At 43.6% G+C, this 20791-nt stretch overlaps 2 protein-coding genes and 1 long non-coding RNA gene across 3 annotated transcripts; 1 reads left to right on the forward strand and 2 right to left on the reverse strand.

The window, feature by feature from the left end:
• Positions 1-54: 54 nt before the first annotated feature.
• On the reverse strand, positions 55-8455 carry hdc (histidine decarboxylase). The gene is made up of 11 exons (XM_035525434.2): positions 8165-8455; positions 6452-6565; positions 6209-6331; positions 5373-5549; positions 5065-5208; positions 3064-3130; positions 2766-2928; positions 2451-2538; positions 2193-2291; positions 1494-1595; positions 55-735 (listed from the first exon to the last, which is right to left on the reverse strand). Exons 1-11 carry the CDS (start codon positions 8327-8329, stop codon positions 55-57), a joined length of 1923 nt encoding a protein of 640 aa, XP_035381327.2. The 5' UTR covers positions 8330-8455.
• Positions 8456-8662: 207 nt separating this feature from the next.
• On the forward strand, positions 8663-12231 carry LOC118241244 (uncharacterized). Its single transcript, XR_014124156.1, has 2 exons — positions 8663-11478; positions 11714-12231. It is a non-coding gene; the product is annotated as an uncharacterized LOC118241244 (long non-coding RNA).
• Positions 12232-12363: 132 nt separating this feature from the next.
• On the reverse strand, positions 12364-20229 carry LOC118241245 (histidine decarboxylase-like). Its single transcript, XM_081715961.1, has 12 exons — positions 20091-20229; positions 19416-19588; positions 18761-18874; positions 18518-18640; positions 17682-17858; positions 17374-17517; positions 15373-15439; positions 15075-15237; positions 14760-14847; positions 14502-14600; positions 13803-13904; positions 12364-13044 (listed from the first exon to the last, which is right to left on the reverse strand). Exons 1-12 carry the CDS (start codon positions 20116-20118, stop codon positions 12364-12366), a joined length of 1959 nt encoding a protein of 652 aa, XP_081572087.1. The 5' UTR covers positions 20119-20229.
• Between the last annotated feature and the right edge of the window lie 562 nt (positions 20230-20791).

Genomic DNA, 20791 nt, shown 5'->3' on the forward strand with positions numbered 1-20791 from the left:
TGTGTGGGTGTGCATGTGCTTAGTGGGCAGGGGACTGGGCTGTGTGCGTGCGCGCTACTTGGTGGGCAGGGGGCTGGGTTGTGTGAGAGGGAAGCAGTTGAAGCAGCTTGCTCTGCTGGTGATCCAGGGCCGCTGGAAGGGCCGGTAGATCTGCTGCATGGCGCACTGGGCCCAGCCCTGGGATAGGCTTGGCACACTGTTAAACTTCAGCAAACGCTTATGTCCTCGTCGCCCCTCCACAGGACTCTCTGGGATCTGTGCCAGGGTGCTAGACGGAGGAGCCTCCTTTAGAACGGAGGCCGGTTCAGGCCTGGTAGGCGGGAGTTCAGCACTGCAGCTCATCGAACGGATGGCTCGCCTCTGGCCCTGATGCACCAAATGTTTGTCTATCATTGGCTCCATTCTCACCGTGCCCTCAGCTGACTGGGCATCAAGGTTCCCCACTTCCTGCTCCAGCCACAGCGTTTCTTGCTCTGTGTCGGCGTTGGTTGTGTCAGCAGTAACATGGTTCTCCAGGGCCAGGGAGAGAAGGCGGATACAGAGGCCCGGCTGCAGAAGCTCTGCGGCCGTACGCTGGATCAGGTCCCAGTCCCGTTGGATGTCCTCAACTTTAGTGAACTGGGATGTCACGGTGAAGCGGATAATGAGCTTGGTGCCAATGGCAGCTGGGATCAGGAACATGCAGCCAGACTGGGTCAACCTCCTCAGCAGCTCCTGAGTCAGGCCGTTTCCCCCCTGAACACACCACAAGCTTGCCTTAACCTCTGTCCCACATGTCACACATTTACTAAGCACAATGTTCTATTATAAAGCACACAAAGCCAAGGACACCCCCCCAAAAAAAGAACACACAGAAGTTTCCACCAATTCAGATAAATTTCAGCTTATACCATGAAGACGTGGTCAAATGTATCTTGCCGAACTAAAATCTTGCTTTGTGATTCATTGAATTATTTCCTTTCATTCACTTGTTTGTTTTCTCTAAAAGAGATCCAGCACTCTGAACTCTGAACCTGACTATGCTGTAAAAGAGCTATGGAATATATTATATTTACAGCCTTTTCTCTTTGCTCTCCAGCCAGAAGAACAGAAAATAATCATTTACCACCCAATGTGTTTTAGTACCCATCAGCATTCAGTGCTAAAGGGGATAGTTATCAGTACAGGTCTTTGTCCACATGTAGCAAAGGCCAAAGGCCGCTGTAATAGGCCCTGGGAGAGGGGAGGGGTAGTGGAACAGAGAATCTAGAGATGATGTTTTTCTGGAAAAATGTGACATATGATTCTTGGGAGGGAGCAATTAATTACTGAAAGGCGTCTCACCCACAGCTCTTAACACGTTGCATTCCAACACCAAATAAGCTACAACCAAAAAGATCCACTAGTAAAGCCTCATATGGTGTTGATAAAATGGTATTGTGAACCATGGTTTGTACTGGGCTGTGGTGGACTGTTGAAGTGTTGTGTTGCGTTGTGTGTAGCTGATGCCTCACCACCAGGCAGAAGACTACAAGTCCCAGGTGTCTCTCTGCTGGGATCTGGAAGTTTGAATCGCTCCTGACCAGTGACTCGAACAGTTTGGCCATCTCCACACCCTGCAGTGAAAGGGTTGTGTAACTCAACACAAGAGGCCTTTTGTCAGACGCGTTAGCTCAGAACTACAGCGCCTCCACCTGGACAAAAAGCTGCATTAGATTTCTTTGAGCCCTTTAGTTCACTGAATTGGTAGTGAAACTGTAGTCAGTTTAAACATTATAAATAAAATAGAAACATAAAACATAAGACATAAAACAGTTGTTGAAAATATGAAAGTACTCCAAGTTCATTTGTACATTATTTCCATGTGCGTTTTACTGATTTCATCACAGCTTTTTACATTCTATACATCATCCAGCTCAGAGCTGTGTAAAATCAGGTCTTAGGTGTTCTGAAACTATAGTCATATCAAAATCAGGTTCCTTTCCCCTGAGTTTTGACTGTTGGGTTGAAAGTGGTAGTCAGGAGGAGGCACACTGCTCTATGTTTCAGTTGTGACAGAGGAGTCCCAGAACTGCAGATCCCTAGAGCAAAGTTCATCTGGCAGATGATTTTTGCCCTGTTCCAGTACTAACTCAGAGCACAGCAAGAAACAGTTACTGGAGGGCCCTCTGGTGTCAGCTGCTGGCAGGGCAGAGACATAAATGCTGACTTACATGCCGGATGTGATCTTGCAACTTCCTCAGGCCAAAGGAGCGCATCACGAACCACAGCTTCAGCGAGCGGAACCGGCGACTCAGCGGGATCTGCCAGTGCTGTGGGAGGGGTATAGAGAGAGGAAGAGGAGGGGTATATAGAGCAGAAGAAGAGGGGAATAGAGTGCAAGAGGAGGAAGAAAAGATTTTGTATTTAATTTACAATAAAATACAATAAAATCAGTATGAAATTTTGAGTGAAAGCATGAGTGTACTGACCATAAAATCTGTAGCTCCTGAGTTATCATGTCTCAGGTACAGAGGATCAACATTGAATGTCTGCTGGAGTTTAAACTTATCTTTCACCCTGCAGGATCAAACACACTCTCAGACAAAACAATATACTGTTCACTTTGTGCCTTTATAAACACCTCATGAACACTCCAGAAGCTTTTAGTGTTTTGACCCTGTGCACACACATACTACAGTTTCCCACACAGTGCTCAATACCTCCCCTTCAAGGTGGGAATTTTACCATGGCGTATTGAAAACTGAAAAGCATTACAGTCTCTCCCTTTCTGCCAGTGTTCTCACCAAAAGGCAGTGCAGTCGAAATGCACCATCATCCACTTGGAGGGGTTGAAAACAAACGAGTCTGCATATTCCATCCCAGACAGGAAGTGTCGCAGCTCTGGACACAGAAAAGCAGAGCCTGCATAGGCAGCATCCACGTGTAGCCAGAGACCCTCTCGAGCACCTGAACACGCATACGCACACCACACATGCAAGCATACACAGCAAGTCATTTTTCACCCAATATCTTCTCTACACAAAATCTCTGCTTGTGTCATTTTAAACGCAAAGCAGTATGAGAAATTGAAGAAACACTTACATATGGGTCCCAGCTCGTCTAGACAGTCAAAGGAACACACACCCGTAGAGCCCAAGGTAGCACAGAGCTATACACACAAACACACAGTTGCAGTTCAAATCTAAACTGAAGAAAGGTTTACACTTTTAGCAGCAATCAAGTGTTCCTTAGTAAGAATTAGCTGCAGCTTATGAGATCATAGCATGGGATGACATTTAGCTATTCATAAACTGTCAGCCTTAACTTCATGGTATTTACGTCTATAATGGAGAAACTATAGGAATAAGAGCCCTGACAACATTTTATACACACTTGGCTCATTTCAGAAAATCATACATTTGCAGTTAAATCAACCTCAAGTCTGTAACTATGCATGTATATTGCATGCATTGCTTGCATTGTTATGCATGCATATTGCATATTGTTCTCCTTAAAGTCTTTAATATATCTCTGCCAGCGTCCCACATAGTGTTCTTGGTCTCATTGTCTTCATAAATGCGAATATTCAGGCATCAAATGTTTTAGGCATGCAGTACTATGAATTCCCATGATTTACCATGATCTAGTAATTTTGTTGTTAGCGATTTTTTTAGCATGTCCTTGCTTCTTAATAATGTAGCAAACAGAACATTTCAGAAACCAAAAAAAAAACAAAAAACAAAACAACAGAAAACCAAAACAAAAAGCATATTTGACCTCTAAATTATTCAAAGTTCCAAATACTGAATTTATTACACATGTTCACACCATAAAAGGCTAGAATTGGGCTGAATCTAAATGGAGAGTAAATTGAGTGGGTGTTACCATAACAGGCAGTAAGCTCCTCCTTCTGTGAGTAGTTAGTAAATGGAGCGGGTGTTACCATAACAGGCAGTAAACCCCTCCTTCTGTGAGTAGTTAGTAAATGGAGCGGGTGTTACCATAACAGGCAGTAAGCCCCTCCTTCTGTAAGCAGTGAGTAAATGGAGCGGGTGTTACCATAACAGGCAGTAAGCCCCTCCTTCTGTGAGTAGTTAGTAAATGGAGCGGGTGTTACCATAACAGGCAATAAGCCCCTCCTTCTGTGAGTAGTTAATAAATGGTGCGGGTGTTACCATAACAGGCAGTAAGCCCCTCCTTCTGTAAGCAGTGAGTAAATGGAGCGGGTGTTACCATAACAGGCAGTAAGCGCCTCCTTCTGTAAGTAGTTAGTAAATGGAGCGGGTGTTACCATAACAGGCAGTAAGCCCCTCCTTCTGTAAGCAGTGAGTAAATGGAGCGGGTGTTACCATAACAGGCAGTAAGCCCCTCCTTCTGTGAGTAGTTAGTAAATGGAGCGGATGTTACCATAACAGGCAGTAAGCCCCTCCTTCTGTGAGTAGTTAATAAATGGTGCGGGTGTTACCATAACAGGCAGTAAGCCCCTCCTTCTGTGAGTAGTTAGTAAATGGAGCGGGTGTTACCATAACAGGCAGTAAACCCCTCCTTCTGTGAGTAGTTAGTAAATGGAGTGGGTGTAACCATAACAGGCAGTAAGCCCCTCCTTCTGTGAGTAGTTAGTAAATGGAGTGGGTGTAACCATAACAGGCAGTAAACCCCTCCTTCTGTGAGTAGTTAGTAAATGGAGCGGGTGTTACCATAACAGGCAGTAAACCCCTCCTTCTGTGAGTAGTGAGTAAATGGTGCGGGTGTTACCATAACAGGCAGTAAGCCCCTCCTTCTGTAAGCAGTGAGTAAATGGTGCGGGTGTTACCATAACAGGCAGTAAACCCCTCCTTCTGTAAGTAGTTAATAAATGGAGTGGGTGTTACCATAACAGGCAGTAAGCCCCTCCTTCTGTAAGTGGTTAATAAATGGAGTGGGTGTAACCATAACAGGCAGTAAGCCCCTCCTTCTGTAAGCAGTGAGTAAATGGAGCGGGTGTTACCATAACAGGCAGTAAACCCCTCCTTCTGTAAGTAGTTAATAAATGGTGCGGGTGTTACCATAACAGGCAGTAAACCCCTCCTTCTGTAAGTAGTTAGTAAATGGAGTGGGTGTTACCATAACAGGCAGTAAACCCCTCCTTCTGTCCTCCTGGATGGCTCTCTCAAGTGTTTCGCCACGTAGGGAGAACTTCTCATCTGTTTCCAGGAACCTGATCTTCACTAGTGAGATTAACCCAGCCTTCTCCACAGAGGAGTGAGCCTTCAACACACATCCATAATGTACCATCAAACATGTTCATATGAATAACTAACAAAACAAATACAAATATGCTTAAATGTCCTCTAAATTAGGTGTATATTTATGAAGAGCATGAAGAATGTTAATGCCTGAGTTGGTGTGGTGAGGATGGTACAGAAACACACCTGGTCAGAGGCATAGGCAATAAGTGTGGAGTTCAGTATGGATTCATCCATGTCTGTGAGAGTATCTTCAGATGTGTCTGCGTGGGGGTCTGTGGATGATTCTTTGCTCTTTAGTTGTAGAATTTTGTCTTTTCGGGCAGCCAGCAGAGCAACTAGTGTGCACTCACTCACAGTGCTCTAAAAACACACACCACACACACTCTCAGTGCTGGAAAACACACAGTGCACTCACTCGTAGTGCTGGAAAACACATACATTACACTCACTTGCAGAGCTATTTCAAATCAAATGCCTTTCTTGCCATTGCACAATGTGCAATGAAACTATGTTCTCCAGTGTATATAACACTTATTCAAGCTCCAGCAAACTCCAGAGATGCTGCCCCTATTCCACAAAGCCTGACTTACTTGGTTATTAGCTGATGAGATGAATGTGTTATATCACACTAATCTGTGCCTTGTATGCACCTCTAGCCTCCCTTATAGACCACATTCACACACACACACATTCTCTAATCCAGCACGTGAGTGTACATGTCAGCTCACTGAGGATTTGATAGTCAGCAGGAATGCATTACTGACACTGGAACAGTGCGAACACTAGTGCTGCATTGCTGCAGGTGCAGGTGTTTAGCAACCACAATCAAGTTTATTCAGCATCTGTGAAATTATGCTTAGCATTAGTGCACATTTCAAACCCTAGAGGGTGCTGTGTTAGAACAAGAAAATAACTAAACTGTGCTGGAGTCAGGCCCTTCAAGACTGAGCAGGCCACCCTGTTTCAGTGTTTTACACTTGTTCTTCCTGTTTTACACTGGTGTAGTGTAGCAACTGTACCTGTAGTATCCCCCCTCCACGACTCTCTGGGTGATGGTGCAGAAAATGATCTGGCAAGCCAAGAGCTTTACACAGCCAGTCCATCACACACATTTCCAGCTCTGTACAAGCTGGACTTGATGCCTGGAACAGTCGTGCAGACACACAAACGCACATAACACAGTTCAAATCAGATGAAATGTATTTATTTACACAATTTGTCACAGATGTGTTATCAGACTAGTGTGTTGTGTGGTGCCTTACCCAGGTGAAACCAAGGCAGTTGATGGCATCAGCCAGCATGTCTCCCAACAGAGATGGCCATGAGTTCAGTGCTGGGAAATATGCATGCATGTGAGGGCTCTGCCAGTGGACCACCTACAGTACACACACACACACACACACACACACACACACACACACACACACACACACACACAGTGTTTTCTTACTTGCAGTCAACAGACCTATAGCTGCTGACCTGCTAATGCTTGTTTCAGGTGTAATGCTGTAATGCATTAAGATTTAAACTATTATCTGCCTAGTGAAAAGGTCCAAAGAAGCAAGAAAGAAAAACGGTCAGAAGAAAAGATCTGAAAGAAGAACTGAATAAAGGAGTAACGGACTGACAGAATAAGGCGACAGGTAGGAAAGAAGAACTGAATAAAGGAGTAACGGACTGACAAAATAAGGCGACAGGTAGGAAAGAAGAACTGAATAAAGGAGTAACGGACTGACAGAATAAGGCGACAGGTAGGAAAGAAGAACTGAATAAAGGAGTAATGGACTGACAATAAGGCGACAGGTAGGAAAGAAGAACTGAATAAAGGAGTAACGGACTGACAGAATAAGGCGACAGGTAGGAAAGAACTGAATAAAGGAGTAACGGACTGACAGAATAAGGCGACAGGTAGGAAAGAAGAACTGAATAAAGGAGTAACGGACTGACAGAATAAGGCGACGGGTAGGAAAGAAGAACTGAATAAAGGAGTAACGGACTGACAATAAGGCGACAGGTAGGAAAGAAGAACTGAATAAAGGAGTAACGGACTGACAATAAGGCGACAGGTAGGAAAGAAGAACTGAATAAAGGAGTAATGGACTGACAGAATAAGGCGACAGGTAGGAAAGAACTGAATAAAGGAGTAATGGACTGACAGAATAAGGCAACAGGTAGGAAAGAACTGAATAAAGGAGTAATGGACTGACAGAATAAGGCGACAGGTAGGAAAGAACTGAATAAAGGAGTAACGGACTGACAGAATAAGGCGACAGGTAGGAACGAAGAACTGAATAAAGGAGTAACGGACTGACAGAATAAGGCGACAGGTAGGAAAGAAGAACTGAATAAAGGAGTAACGGACTGACAATAAGGCGACAGGTAGGAAAGAAGAACTGAATAAAGGAGTAACGGACTGACAATAAGGCGACAGGTAGGAAAGAAGAACTGAATAAAGGAGTAATGGACTGACAGAATAAGGCGACAGGTAGGAAAGAACTGAATAAAGGAGTAATGGACTGACAGAATAAGGCAACAGGTAGGAAAGAACTGAATAAAGGAGTAATGGACTGACAGAATAAGGCGACAGGTAGGAAAGAACTGAATAAAGGAGTAACGGACTGACAGAATAAGGCGACAGGTAGGAACGAAGAACTGAATAAAGGAGTAACGGACTGACAGAATAAGGCGACAGGTAGGAAAGAAGAACTGAATAAAGGAGTAACGGACTGACAATAAGGCGACAGGTAGGAAAGAAGAACTGAATAAAGGAGTAACGGACTGACAGAATAAGGCGACAGGTAGGAAAGAACTGAATAAAGGAGTAACGGACTGACAATAAGGCGACAGGTAGGAAAGAAGCTAAAGAAACAGAGAAGTAGAGAGGGCGAGCGAGAAATGGCGAGCGGGAGAGGCAGTAAGAGGGAGAGAGGGGCGAGCGGAGCAGATAGTAAGGGTGAGCAAGACCTCTGACCCACCCCAGGCATGATGACACTCTCCACGTCCTGCAGGATAGAGTCCCATGGCTCAGGATCATTGGGTGCACTCTCGGGCATCAGGGTCCGCATGTAACCCGGCTGAACGTCCAGAATCACACGCCTCTCGCGGATCTCAGTCAGATATCGCCGAATATAATCCACCATCTCCTTGCCTGTACTCCCACAACACACATGCAATTTCACCTTGACAAAACAGGATATTCTTAAACAATGAAGTGTATTTTGCCATAAAGTACATATTGTGCCTTAAATTGATCTCGAGCTTCAATAGCACTACTAGTTTTTAGTATTAAGAAGCAGAAACACTCCACCAGAACTTTATGCCCATTTAAACCAGTTGGTAGCCTCATATTTAATAAGTTAATAAGGTCGTAAAATAATCTATAATTTTTTTTTTAAGTTTTATAATAACTTTATAATGTTAATAATTTTAAGTTTAAAATGTTTAATTAAATATAAAAATAACTGTTTTAGAAAATTTACAAAATTTGTTTCATTAAAAATATTTTAGGAGATATATTCCATAATATAATACTTTATTATAGTTCACTTCAGAAGGTACCATTTGCCCTGCATGCCAAAATGTTGGTTTCCATTCAACTGTATAGTACCCACGCAGCACATTTGTGCAGGTGTTTGAGCTGGCCCTCTTACCTCGCTGTGTGTATTCCTCTGCCTGCATGATCCCTTGTTCTGTCTGAGCCCTGAAGTGTGCAGGTCAAATGACAAATGACTGCTGTTCCCTCCAGCAGTGGAAAGCATTATATACCAGCCACAACCCCCTCCTTGCGCACGCACACGCGCGAACCACGAAAGCAGATCGCTTCATCTTAGTGTAACTTGTAGTTCTCACTCCTTGATTTTTCAGTGCTGCATGAAACTTGTTTGAGTTGCAGTACTTTTTCCACTTTCTAGAAGTTAGTTCTCTGCTCCATAACGTCTCTCAGTTTACGCTTTCTATTACCTTCTGCCTTCAATTGAGCAATTTTCAGAATCTTTTGGATTGTTTTTAAGATCATGTGTGTTTTTGATGTTTTCTTCAGTTTGCTCAACACTTTTACAGCATCTTGGATGATTTGAATGAACTGAGTATAGTCCTCATCAATGCTTATGCTGTACTTTATTTCTAAATTCTTTGATGCCAATTTTTCAGCAAAACATCACCCATGAATGCATTAAAATTTTATCACCGTGTAAGTGCTTTGATCTTGGCATAGAATCTCTCCACTTCGCTTTCCTCTGCTTGATGGGATAAGCACTGCAATTATCAGGAAGCTGATGTGATGTGGCAGTCCAGCATTTGCTGCACAATTGACCTTTTGACGATGAAACATCCCCCCTGTCTCTGCCCTTCTACCATTGGACAAGCTTATTTCCACTTTTGGTTTCACACACCCCGATCACGTCTGCTTTGATTTTTTCAACTCCTCCACATGTCCATAATGATGTCTAAGAACATACATCTGATGCTGTGGCTAGCCAAGAAGAGGTCTCTAAAATGTTTCCAACATACTTTCCACAATGCATCCTGAGCTTGACCAGTGGGTGAATGTTGTTGAAACCGACGCAGGAGTCTGCACTTGGGTTACCAGCCTTCATTGCCCTGTAGCCTCTTTGTCTCTTCAAGTCCATTATTATGGCATTTTTGAGGAGTTTAGTACAAAGGCATCTTCGAATTGTGGCAGGCAACACCGTGTGTTTTGGGAATTTGCACCATTTCCAGGTATTCTAAACAAGAGTTTGCTGAAATGCAGGGAGATGTTTAACACACATAGCTAGCTAGCTATAGACTTTAATGTTACTAATGATAGACTGCATGCAGCAGAAAGAAAATGTGCATCTATTAGCTAGCTACATAATATTTCAATATTTTAATTATTAGAACACAAATCTGAGCACAACCTGAAACCTGTCAGCTCACCTCAGTTTTGGGTCAGGTTGCAGATCTCTGCTTGTGTTGAGTAACTTTCATGCTTCCCAGACATTATGCATATTAGCCAGCTGTCTGTGATCACCTGTCCTTCATTTTATCCATAGCAAAAATGTTTCCATATTTCCAATTTAAACTTTTTTTTTGATGGAGGGTTCTGGGGTCATGCAACCTTCAACTGTGCTCTGGTGTCTCCCTCTCTCTATGTTTACATCTCCCTCACAGAGGACAGTGATGTGTGATCAGAGCTCCACACTGTAGCGCATGTGAGTTTGCCAGAGCAGGGCCGTTTGGTGTCTCGGGTGACATAAGCAGCTTTTTAAAATGTAGTGACGGTCTTTTGAAGTGTCCACAATAACGTTACCATACATCGTTAATATTGTTATATAATGTATTACCATATATAGTTGCATGACTAAGCAATTCCCATTAGGCACTATTACACCACAGCAGGAGCTGTTCAGTGATTAATCGCTCCAGAGGTCAAACAGGTCCAGGGCTCTTGGACCACTTTATGGTACTGTTGGAGACAAGCTGGCTAAGATGCTAGATTAGCTATATTAGTTTAGCAGCACACTCTTATTTTTCTTCAATGTCATATTCTTGTATCTTTGTAATTTGCATTTGGATTTGTGTGGCTTTTTTTAAGCTTATACCATGATTTTATTTTAATCTTTTGTTAATGTATCTACAACCTCCAAATTATTTCTCATTGTACCTATAGTGAGAATAAAAGTATCATCTTAGCTTAGCTGCAGTAGCATAATGGTTTTGACATAGCACACAAAACAAAATGAAAAAAGGCTTTTATCAGAGTGGCTTTTTAATATTATTTATTGCCATCTTTGGCTGTTTGCTTAGTTCCTCGTCTTCTTGCTGTGGTTTATTTTTGTTCTAGGAGAGGCACATGAAAATCCTGTCAAATGATATTCAGTTTATGCTTAATTGTAAATTGTTTCCTGTCGAAAACATTTCCACCACAGATTTTGTGATTATTAAAATTTTGTCCAACTGACCTTCCCAAGATTTAGTGCTGCCATTAAACTACATAACCCACTTCAGCTAAAAGCCTTTGTTAACGTACAGACACACATTTCTAGTGTTTTTAATGAGGATTTGATTTGCTGAGTATGCAATCCCTCATATAAGTGTGTGTGTGTGTGTGTGTGTGTGTGTGTGTGTGTGTGTGTGTGTGTGTGTGTGTGTGTGTGCGCGCGCGCGCGTGCGCTTAGGTCACGAAGGTCGAATAGGAATGGCTGCTGTGAGGTTGAGAGAGGGGATGGCTTTTGATGGCTCTGTCATGCATCAACACGTGGAGAGCTACCTGCCTGCATACAGCAGACCACGTTTCATTAGGATCCAGGTAAACATTCAAACTCCCTCACCGCCCAATCACTGGCACTGAAATGACACACAAACTTCTTCATTTAAAATGTCCCAATATCCATCATTCTTACAGTCCATTGGGCTGGGACAATGTCCAGGTTTTTTGTTTTTACCACGGTTACTGTTTCTAGTCACTTGAATGGAAGGGCTATAGACAATTTATGCAGGACCATGAATCACAGTAAGTCTAAGTTCCCCCTGCTGTCCTCTAGAGGGCGATGAACATCACCAGCACCTTTAAACAAATGAAGGTGAAGCTGGCTGAGGAGGGATTCAACCCAAAGACCATCCAGGACCCACTTTACTTCCTGGATGATGAGAAGAAGACTTACGTGGCCATGACGGAGGATATTTTCAGTTCCATCTGTGACGGAAGACTGAGATTATAACGAGGAGGATGGAGAGAGAGAGAACTTTCATTCAGCCTGTAACAACACAACTGCCAATCAAGTGCCTTAAAATCAGGGAAAGTTTATTTTCTATTTAAACAGAGCCAAACATAACCAAAATGTGATTACACTGGTGCTAGGCCACAAAAATAACAGATTTTTTACATGAATTCTGAATTAAGTAATAAAAGTAGCCATAGCACAGATCTCTGTTTAATACCAAAAGCAATGATTTTTGTATAATTTTGAAAATAATTATGAAGGTGGGGGCTGTGGGTTAATGATTAATTAAAGAACCAGTGGGAAATCTAAAGTTAATAAAGGTTTGTAAGATATTTGTATTTATGTGCGTGCTACTTTAGTAGTTGGGTGTGTGTGCGCATTTGTGTTATTTGGTGGGCAGTGGTCTGTGGTGTGGGTGTGTGGGTGTGCATGTGCTTAGTGGGCAGGGGACTGGGCTGTGTGCGTGCGCGCTACTTGGTGGGCAGGGGGCTGGGTTGTGTGAGAGGGAAGCAGTTGAAGCAGCTTGCTCTGCTGGTGATCCAGGGCCGCTGGAAGGGCCGGTAGATCTGCTGCATGGCGCACTGGGCCCAGCCCTGGGATAGGCTTGGCACACTGTTAAACTTCAGCAAACGCTTATGTCCTCGTCGCCCCTCCACAGGACTCTCTGGGATCTGTGCCAGGGTGCTAGACGGAGGAGCCTCCTTTAGAACGGAGGCCGGTTCAGGCCTGGTAGGCGGGAGTTCAGCACTGCAGCTCATCGAACGGATGGCTCGCCTCTGGCCCTGATGCACCAAATGTTTGTCTATCATTGGCTCCATTCTCACCGTGCCCTCAGCTGACTGGGCATCAAGGTTCCCCACTTCCTGCTCCAGCCACAGCGTTTCTTGCTCTGTGTCGGCGTTGGTTGTGTCAGCAGTAACATGGTTCTCCAGGGCCAGGGAGAGAAGGCGGATACAGAGGCCCGGCTGCAGAAGCTCTGCGGCCGTACGCTGGATCAGGTCCCAGTCCCGTTGGATGTCCTCAACTTTAGTGAACTGGGATGTCACGGTGAAGCGGATAATGAGCTTGGTGCCAATGGCAGCTGGGATCAGGAACATGCAGCCAGACTGGGTCAACCTCCTCAGCAGCTCCTGAGTCAGGCCGTTTCCCCCCTGAACACACCACAAGCTTGCCTTAACCTCTGTCCCACATGTCACACATTTACTAAGCACAATGTTCTATTATAAAGCACACAAAGCCAAGGACACCCCCCCAAAAAAAGAACACACAGAAGTTTCCACCAATTCAGATAAATTTCAGCTTATACCATGAAGACGTGGTCAAATGTATCTTGCCGAACTAAAATCTTGCTTTGTGATTCATTGAATTATTTCCTTTCATTCACTTGTTTGTTTTCTCTAAAAGAGATCCAGCACTCTGAACTCTGAACCTGACTATGCTGTAAAAGAGCTATGGAATATATTATATTTACAGCCTTTTCTCTTTGCTCTCCAGCCAGAAGAACAGAAAATAATCATTTACCACCCAATGTGTTTTAGTACCCATCAGCATTCAGTGCTAAAGGGGATAGTTATCAGTACAGGTCTTTGTCCACATGTAGCAAAGGCCAAAGGCCGCTGTAATAGGCCCTGGGAGAGGGGAGGGGTAGTGGAACAGAGAATCTAGAGATGATGTTTTTCTGGAAAAATGTGACATATGATTCTTGGGAGGGAGCAATTAATTACTGAAAGGCGTCTCACCCACAGCTCTTAACACGTTGCATTCCAACACCAAATAAGCTACAACCAAAAAGATCCACTAGTAAAGCCTCATATGGTGTTGATAAAATGGTATTGTGAACCATGGTTTGTACTGGGCTGTGGTGGACTGTTGAAGTGTTGTGTTGCGTTGTGTGTAGCTGATGCCTCACCACCAGGCAGAAGACTACAAGTCCCAGGTGTCTCTCTGCTGGGATCTGGAAGTTTGAATCGCTCCTGACCAGTGACTCGAACAGTTTGGCCATCTCCACACCCTGCAGTGAAAGGGTTGTGTAACTCAACACAAGAGGCCTTTTGTCAGACGCGTTAGCTCAGAACTACAGCGCCTCCACCTGGACAAAAAGCTGCATTAGATTTCTTTGAGCCCTTTAGTTCACTGAATTGGTAGTGAAACTGTAGTCAGTTTAAACATTATAAATAAAATAGAAACATAAAACATAAGACATAAAACAGTTGTTGAAAATATGAAAGTACTCCAAGTTCATTTGTACATTATTTCCATGTGCGTTTTACTGATTTCATCACAGCTTTTTACATTCTATACATCATCCAGCTCAGAGCTGTGTAAAATCAGGTCTTAGGTGTTCTGAAACTATAGTCATATCAAAATCAGGTTCCTTTCCCCTGAGTTTTGACTGTTGGGTTGAAAGTGGTAGTCAGGAGGAGGCACACTGCTCTATGTTTCAGTTGTGACAGAGGAGTCCCAGAACTGCAGATCCCTAGAGCAAAGTTCATCTGGCAGATGATTTTTGCCCTGTTCCAGTACTAACTCAGAGCACAGCAAGAAACAGTTACTGGAGGGCCCTCTGGTGTCAGCTGCTGGCAGGGCAGAGACATAAATGCTGACTTACATGCCGGATGTGATCTTGCAACTTCCTCAGGCCAAAGGAGCGCATCACGAACCACAGCTTCAGCGAGCGGAACCGGCGACTCAGCGGGATCTGCCAGTGCTGTGGGAGGGGTATAGAGAGAGGAAGAGGAGGGGTATATAGAGCAGAAGAAGAGGGGAATAGAGTGCAAGAGGAGGAAGAAAAGATTTTGTATTTAATTTACAATAAAATACAATAAAATCAGTATGAAATTTTGAGTGAAAGCATGAGTGTACTGACCATAAAATCTGTAGCTCCTGAGTTATCATGTCTCAGGTACAGAGGATCAACATTGAATGTCTGCTGGAGTTTAAACTTATCTTTCACCCTGCAGGATCAAACACACTCTCAGACAAAACAATATACTGTTCACTTTGTGCCTTTATAAACACCTCATGAACACTCCAGAAGCTTTTAGTGTTTTGACCCTGTGCACACACATACTACAGTTTCCCACACAGTGCTCAATACCTCCCCTTCAAGGTGGGAATTTTACCATGGCGTATTGAAAACTGAAAAGCATTACAGTCTCTCCCTTTCTGCCAGTGTTCTCACCAAAAGGCAGTGCAGTCGAAATGCACCATCATCCACTTGGAGGGGTTGAAAACAAACGAGTCTGCATATTCCATCCCAGACAGGAAGTGTCGCAGCTCTGGACACAGAAAAGCAGAGCCTGCATAGGCAGCATCCACGTGTAGCCAGAGACCCTCTCGAGCACCTGAACACGCATACGCACACCACACATGCAAGCATACACAGCAAGTCATTTTTCACCCAATATCTTCTCTACACAAAATCTCTGCTTGTGTCATTTTAAACGCAAAGCAGTATGAGAAATTGAAGAAACACTTACATATGGGTCCCAGCTCGTCTAGACAGTCAAAGGAACACACACCCGTAGAGCCCAAGGTAGCACAGAGCTATACACACAAACACACAGTTGCAGTTCAAATCTAAACTGAAGAAAGGTTTACACTTTTAGCAGCAATCAAGTGTTCCTTAGTAAGAATTAGCTGCAGCTTATGAGATCATAGCATGGGATGACATTTAGCTATTCATAAACTGTCAGCCTTAACTTCATGGTATTTACATCTATAATGGAGAAACTATAGGAATAAGAGCCCTGACAACATTTTATACACACTTGGCTCATTTCAGAAAATCATACATTTGCAGTTAAATCAACCTCAAGTCTGTAACTATGCATGTATATTGCATGCATTGCTTGCATTGTTATGCATGCATATTGCATATTGTTCTCCTTAAAGTCTTTAATATATCTCTGCCAGCGTCCCACATAGTGTTCTTGGTCTCATTGTCTTCATAAATGCGAATATTCAGGCATCAAATGTTTTAGGCATGCAGTACTATGAATTCCCATGATTTACCATGATCTAGTAATTTTGTTGTTAGCGATTTTTTTAGCATGTCCTTGCTTCTTAATAATGTAGCAAACAGAACATTTCAGAAACCAAAAAAAAAACAAAAAACAAAACAACAGAAAACCAAAACAAAAAGCATATTTGACCTCTAAATTATTCAAAGTTCCAAATACTGAATTTATTACACATGTTCACACCATAAAAGGCTAGAATTGGGCTGAATCTAAATGGAGAGTAAATTGAGTGGGTGTTACCATAACAGGCAGTAAGCTCCTCCTTCTGTGAGTAGTTAGTAAATGGAGCGGGTGTTACCATAACAGGCAGTAAACCCCTCCTTCTGTGAGTAGTTAGTAAATGGAGCGGGTGTTACCATAACAGGCAGTAAGCCCCTCCTTCTGTAAGCAGTGAGTAAATGGAGCGGGTGTTACCATAACAGGCAGTAAGCCCCTCCTTCTGTGAGTAGTTAGTAAATGGAGCGGGTGTTACCATAACAGGCAATAAGCCCCTCCTTCTGTGAGTAGTTAATAAATGGTGCGGGTGTTACCATAACAGGCAGTAAGCCCCTCCTTCTGTAAGCAGTGAGTAAATGGAGCGGGTGTTACCATAACAGGCAGTAAGCGCCTCCTTCTGTAAGTAGTTAGTAAATGGAGCGGGTGTTACCATAACAGGCAGTAAGCCCCTCCTTCTGTAAGCAGTGAGTAAATGGAGCGGGTGTTACCATAACAGGCAGTAAGCCCCTCCTTCTGTGAGTAGTTAGTAAATGGAGCGGATGTTACCATAACAGGCAGTAAGCCCCTCCTTCTGTGAGTAGTTAATAAATGGTGCGGGTGTTACCATAACAGGCAGTAAGCCCCTCCTTCTGTGAGTAGTTAGTAAATGGAGCGGGTGTTACCATAACAGGCAGTAAACCCCTCCTTCTGTGAGTAGTTAGTAAATGGAGTGGGTGTAACCATAACAGGCAGTAAGCCCCTCCTTCTGTGAGTAGTTAGTAAATGGAGTGGGTGTAACCATAACAGGCAGTAAACCCCTCCTTCTGTGAGTAGTTAGTAAATGGAGCGGGTGTTACCATAACAGGCAGTAAACCCCTCCTTCTGTGAGTAGTGAGTAAATGGTGCGGGTGTTACCATAACAGGCAGTAAGCCCCTCCTTCTGTAAGCAGTGAGTAAATGGTGCGGGTGTTACCATAACAGGCAGTAAACCCCTCCTTCTGTAAGTAGTTAATAAATGGAGTGGGTGTTACCATAACAGGCAGTAAGCCCCTCCTTCTGTAAGTGGTTAATAAATGGAGTGGGTGTAACCATAACAGGCAGTAAGCCCCTCCTTCTGTAAGCAGTGAGTAAATGGAGCGGGTGTTACCATAACAGGCAGTAAACCCCTCCTTCTGTAAGTAGTTAATAAATGGTGCGGGTGTTACCATAACAGGCAGTAAACCCCTCCTTCTGTAAGTAGTTAGTAAATGGAGTGGGTGTTACCATAACAGGCAGTAAACCCCTCCTTCTGTCCTCCTGGATGGCTCTCTCAAGTGTTTCGCCACGTAGGGAGAACTTCTCATCTGTTTCCAGGAACCTGATCTTCACTAGTGAGATTAACCCAGCCTTCTCCACAGAGGAGTGAGCCTTCAACACACATCCATAATGTACCATCAAACATGTTCATATGAATAACTAACAAAACAAATACAAATATGCTTAAATGTCCTCTAAATTAGGTGTATATTTATGAAGAGCATGAAGAATGTTAATGCCTGAGTTGGTGTGGTGAGGATGGTACAGAAACACACCTGGTCAGAGGCATAGGCAATAAGTGTGGAGTTCAGTATGGATTCATCCATGTCTGTGAGAGTATCTTCAGATGTGTCTGCGTGGGGGTCTGTGGATGATTCTTTGCTCTTTAGTTGTAGAATTTTGTCTTTTCGGGCAGCCAGCAGAGCAACTAGTGTGCACTCACTCACAGTGCTCTAAAAACACACACCACACACACTCTCAGTGCTGGAAAACACACAGTGCACTCACTCGTAGTGCTGGAAAACACATACATTACACTCACTTGCAGAGCTATTTCAAATCAAATGCCTTTCTTGCCATTGCACAATGTGCAATGAAACTATGTTCTCCAGTGTATATAACACTTATTCAAGCTCCAGCAAACTCCAGAGATGCTGCCCCTATTCCACAAAGCCTGACTTACTTGGTTATTAGCTGATGAGATGAATGTGTTATATCACACTAATCTGTGCCTTGTATGCACCTCTAGCCTCCCTTATAGACCACATTCACACACACACACATTCTCTAATCCAGCACGTGAGTGTACATGTCAGCTCACTGAGGATTTGATAGTCAGCAGGAATGCATTACTGACACTGGAACAGTGCGAACACTAGTGCTGCATTGCTGCAGGTGCAGGTGTTTAGCAACCACAATCAAGTTTATTCAGCATCTGTGAAATTATGCTTAGCATTAGTGCACATTTCAAACCCTAGAGGGTGCTGTGTTAGAACAAGAAAATAACTAAACTGTGCTGGAGTCAGGCCCTTCAAGACTGAGCAGGCCACCCTGTTTCAGTGTTTTACACTTGTTCTTCCTGTTTTACACTGGTGTAGTGTAGCAACTGTACCTGTAGTATCCCCCCTCCACGACTCTCTGGGTGATGGTGCAGAAAATGATCTGGCAAGCCAAGAGCTTTACACAGCCAGTCCATCACACACATTTCCAGCTCTGTACAAGCTGGACTTGATGCCTGGAACAGTCGTGCAGACACACAAACGCACATAACACAGTTCAAATCAGATGAAATGTATTTATTTACACAATTTGTCACAGATGTGTTATCAGACTAGTGTGTTGTGTGGTGCCTTACCCAGGTGAAACCAAGGCAGTTGATGGCATCAGCCAGCATGTCTCCCAACAGAGATGGCCATGAGTTCAGTGCTGGGAAATATGCATGCATGTGAGGGCTCTGCCAGTGGACCACCTACAGTACACACACACACACACACACACACACACACACACACACACACACACACAGTGTTTTCTTACTTGCAGTCAACAGACCTATAGCTGCTGACCTGCTAATGCTTGTTTCAGGTGTAATGCTGTAATGCATTAAGATTTAAACTATTATCTGCCTAGTGAAAAGGTCCAAAGAAGCAAGAAAGAAAAACGGTCAGAAGAAAAGATCTGAAAGAAGAACTGAATAAAGGAGTAACGGACTGACAGAATAAGGCGACAGGTAGGAAAGAAGAACTGAATAAAGGAGTAACGGACTGACAGAATAAGGCGACAGGTAGGAAAGAACTGAATAAAGGAGTAACGGACTGACAATAAGGCGACAGGTAGGAAAGAACTGAATAAAGGAGTAACGGACTGACAATAAGGCGACAGGTAGGAAAGAAGCTAAAGAAACAGAGAAGTAGAGAGGGCGAGCGAGAAATGGCGAGCGGGAGAGGCAGTAAGAGGGAGAGAGGGGCGAGCGGGGCAGATAGTAAGGGTGAGCAAGACCTCTGACCCACCCCAGGCATGATGACACTCTCCACGTCCTGCAGGATAGAGTCCCATGGCTCAGGATCACTGGGTGCACTCTCGGGCATCAGGGTCCGCATGTAACCCGGCTGAACGTCCGGAATCACACGCCTCTCGCGGATCTCAGTCAGATATCGCCGAATATAATCCACCATCTCCTTGCCTGTACTCCCACAACACACATGCAATTACTATTTCACCATGACAAAACAGGATATTCTTAAACAATGAAGTGTATTTTGCCATAAAGTACATATTGTGCCTTAAATTGATCTCGAACTTCAATAGCACTACTAGTTTTTAGTATTAAGAAGCAGAAACGCTCCACTAGAACTTTATGCCCATTTACACCAGTTGGTAGCCTCATATTTAATAAGTTAATAAGGTCGTAAAATAATCTATAATTTTTTTTTTTAAGTTTTATAATAACTTTGGAATGTTAATAATTTTAAGTTTAAAATGTTTAATTAAATATAAAAATAACTGTTTTAGAAGATACATATTTCATTAAAAATATTTTAGGAGCTATATTCCATAATATAATACTTTATTATAGTTCACTTCAGAAGGTACCATTTGCCCTGCATGCCAAAATGTTGGTTTCCATTCAACTGTATAGTACCCACGCAGCACATTTGTGCAGGTGTTTGAGCTGGCCCTCTTACCTCGCTGTGTGTATTCCTCTGCCTGCATGATCCCTTGTTCTGTCTGAGCCCTGAAGTGTGCAGGTCAAACAACAAATGACTGCTGTTCCCTCCAGCAGTGGAAAGCATTATATACCAGCCACAACCCCCTCCTTGCGCACGCACACGCGCGAACCACGAAAGCCTGACGCAGAGAAACGTTTGCTTTGGACTGTCTTCCACCTCCTCGCGCAGGTCCCCAGCAAGCAGGGAGATAAGGGAGCGAGGGAGGATGGCCCTTCTACCACACTGCCCCGCTGCTGTTTGAGGAACTCAATGAGATTTTACCCAATCAAACAGAGAAGAATAGACATCTGTTAATGTCACCTACTGCGGTGTGAACACACTGGCTGAGGTGTAAACACTGCATGGGAAAATCTCATGTGTCCAGATGAGTTTATTATACAAATCCATACTGACGTAAAACATCTTCAAAAAAATTCCTGAAACACATTCTGCATTTGTCGTTGCCGTTGGGCACATTTAGGCGGATGCTGCAGCACTAATCAGACTTGTTAAAGTGGCCCAGAGCTCCTCAAATAGGACTCACTCCACATAATGATAATCACTACTTTACAGCATATTTTATAATCTAAAGGCATTCTTCAAACCCTAGATCAATTCAGGAGATTCTGAAAAAACATTTTGTGATGTATGCAAAGTCAGTAACATGCAGAACAGTA

Source organism: Electrophorus electricus, chromosome 6, assembly GCF_041902795.1.
Source record: "Electrophorus electricus isolate QZ-2024a chromosome 6, ASM4190279v1, whole genome shotgun sequence".
Taxonomy (NCBI): domain Eukaryota; kingdom Metazoa; phylum Chordata; class Actinopteri; order Gymnotiformes; family Gymnotidae; genus Electrophorus; species Electrophorus electricus.

Bases quoted from the DNA above. Each gene is read 5' to 3' on its own strand.
- hdc (XM_035525434.2), bottom strand. From the start codon at position 8,329: ATGGTGGATTATATTCGGCGATATCTGACTGAGATCCGCGAGAGGCGT. The intron at 6,332-6,451 runs GTAAGGCACCAC...CGACTGTTCCAG, and splicing joins ACTGCCTTGGTTTCACCTGG to GCATCAAGTCCAGCTTGTAC. The intron at 5,209-5,372 runs GTGTGTTTCTGT...TGTGTGTTGAAG, and splicing joins TTGCCTATGCCTCTGACCAG to GCTCACTCCTCTGTGGAGAA.
- LOC118241245 (XM_081715961.1), bottom strand. From the start codon at position 20,118: ATGCAGGCAGAGGAATACACACAGCGAG. The intron at 19,589-20,090 runs GTAAGAGGGCCA...GTGGGAGTACAG, and splicing joins AGAGGAATACACACAGCGAG to GCAAGGAGATGGTGGATTAT. The intron at 18,641-18,760 runs GTAAGGCACCAC...CGACTGTTCCAG, and splicing joins ACTGCCTTGGTTTCACCTGG to GCATCAAGTCCAGCTTGTAC.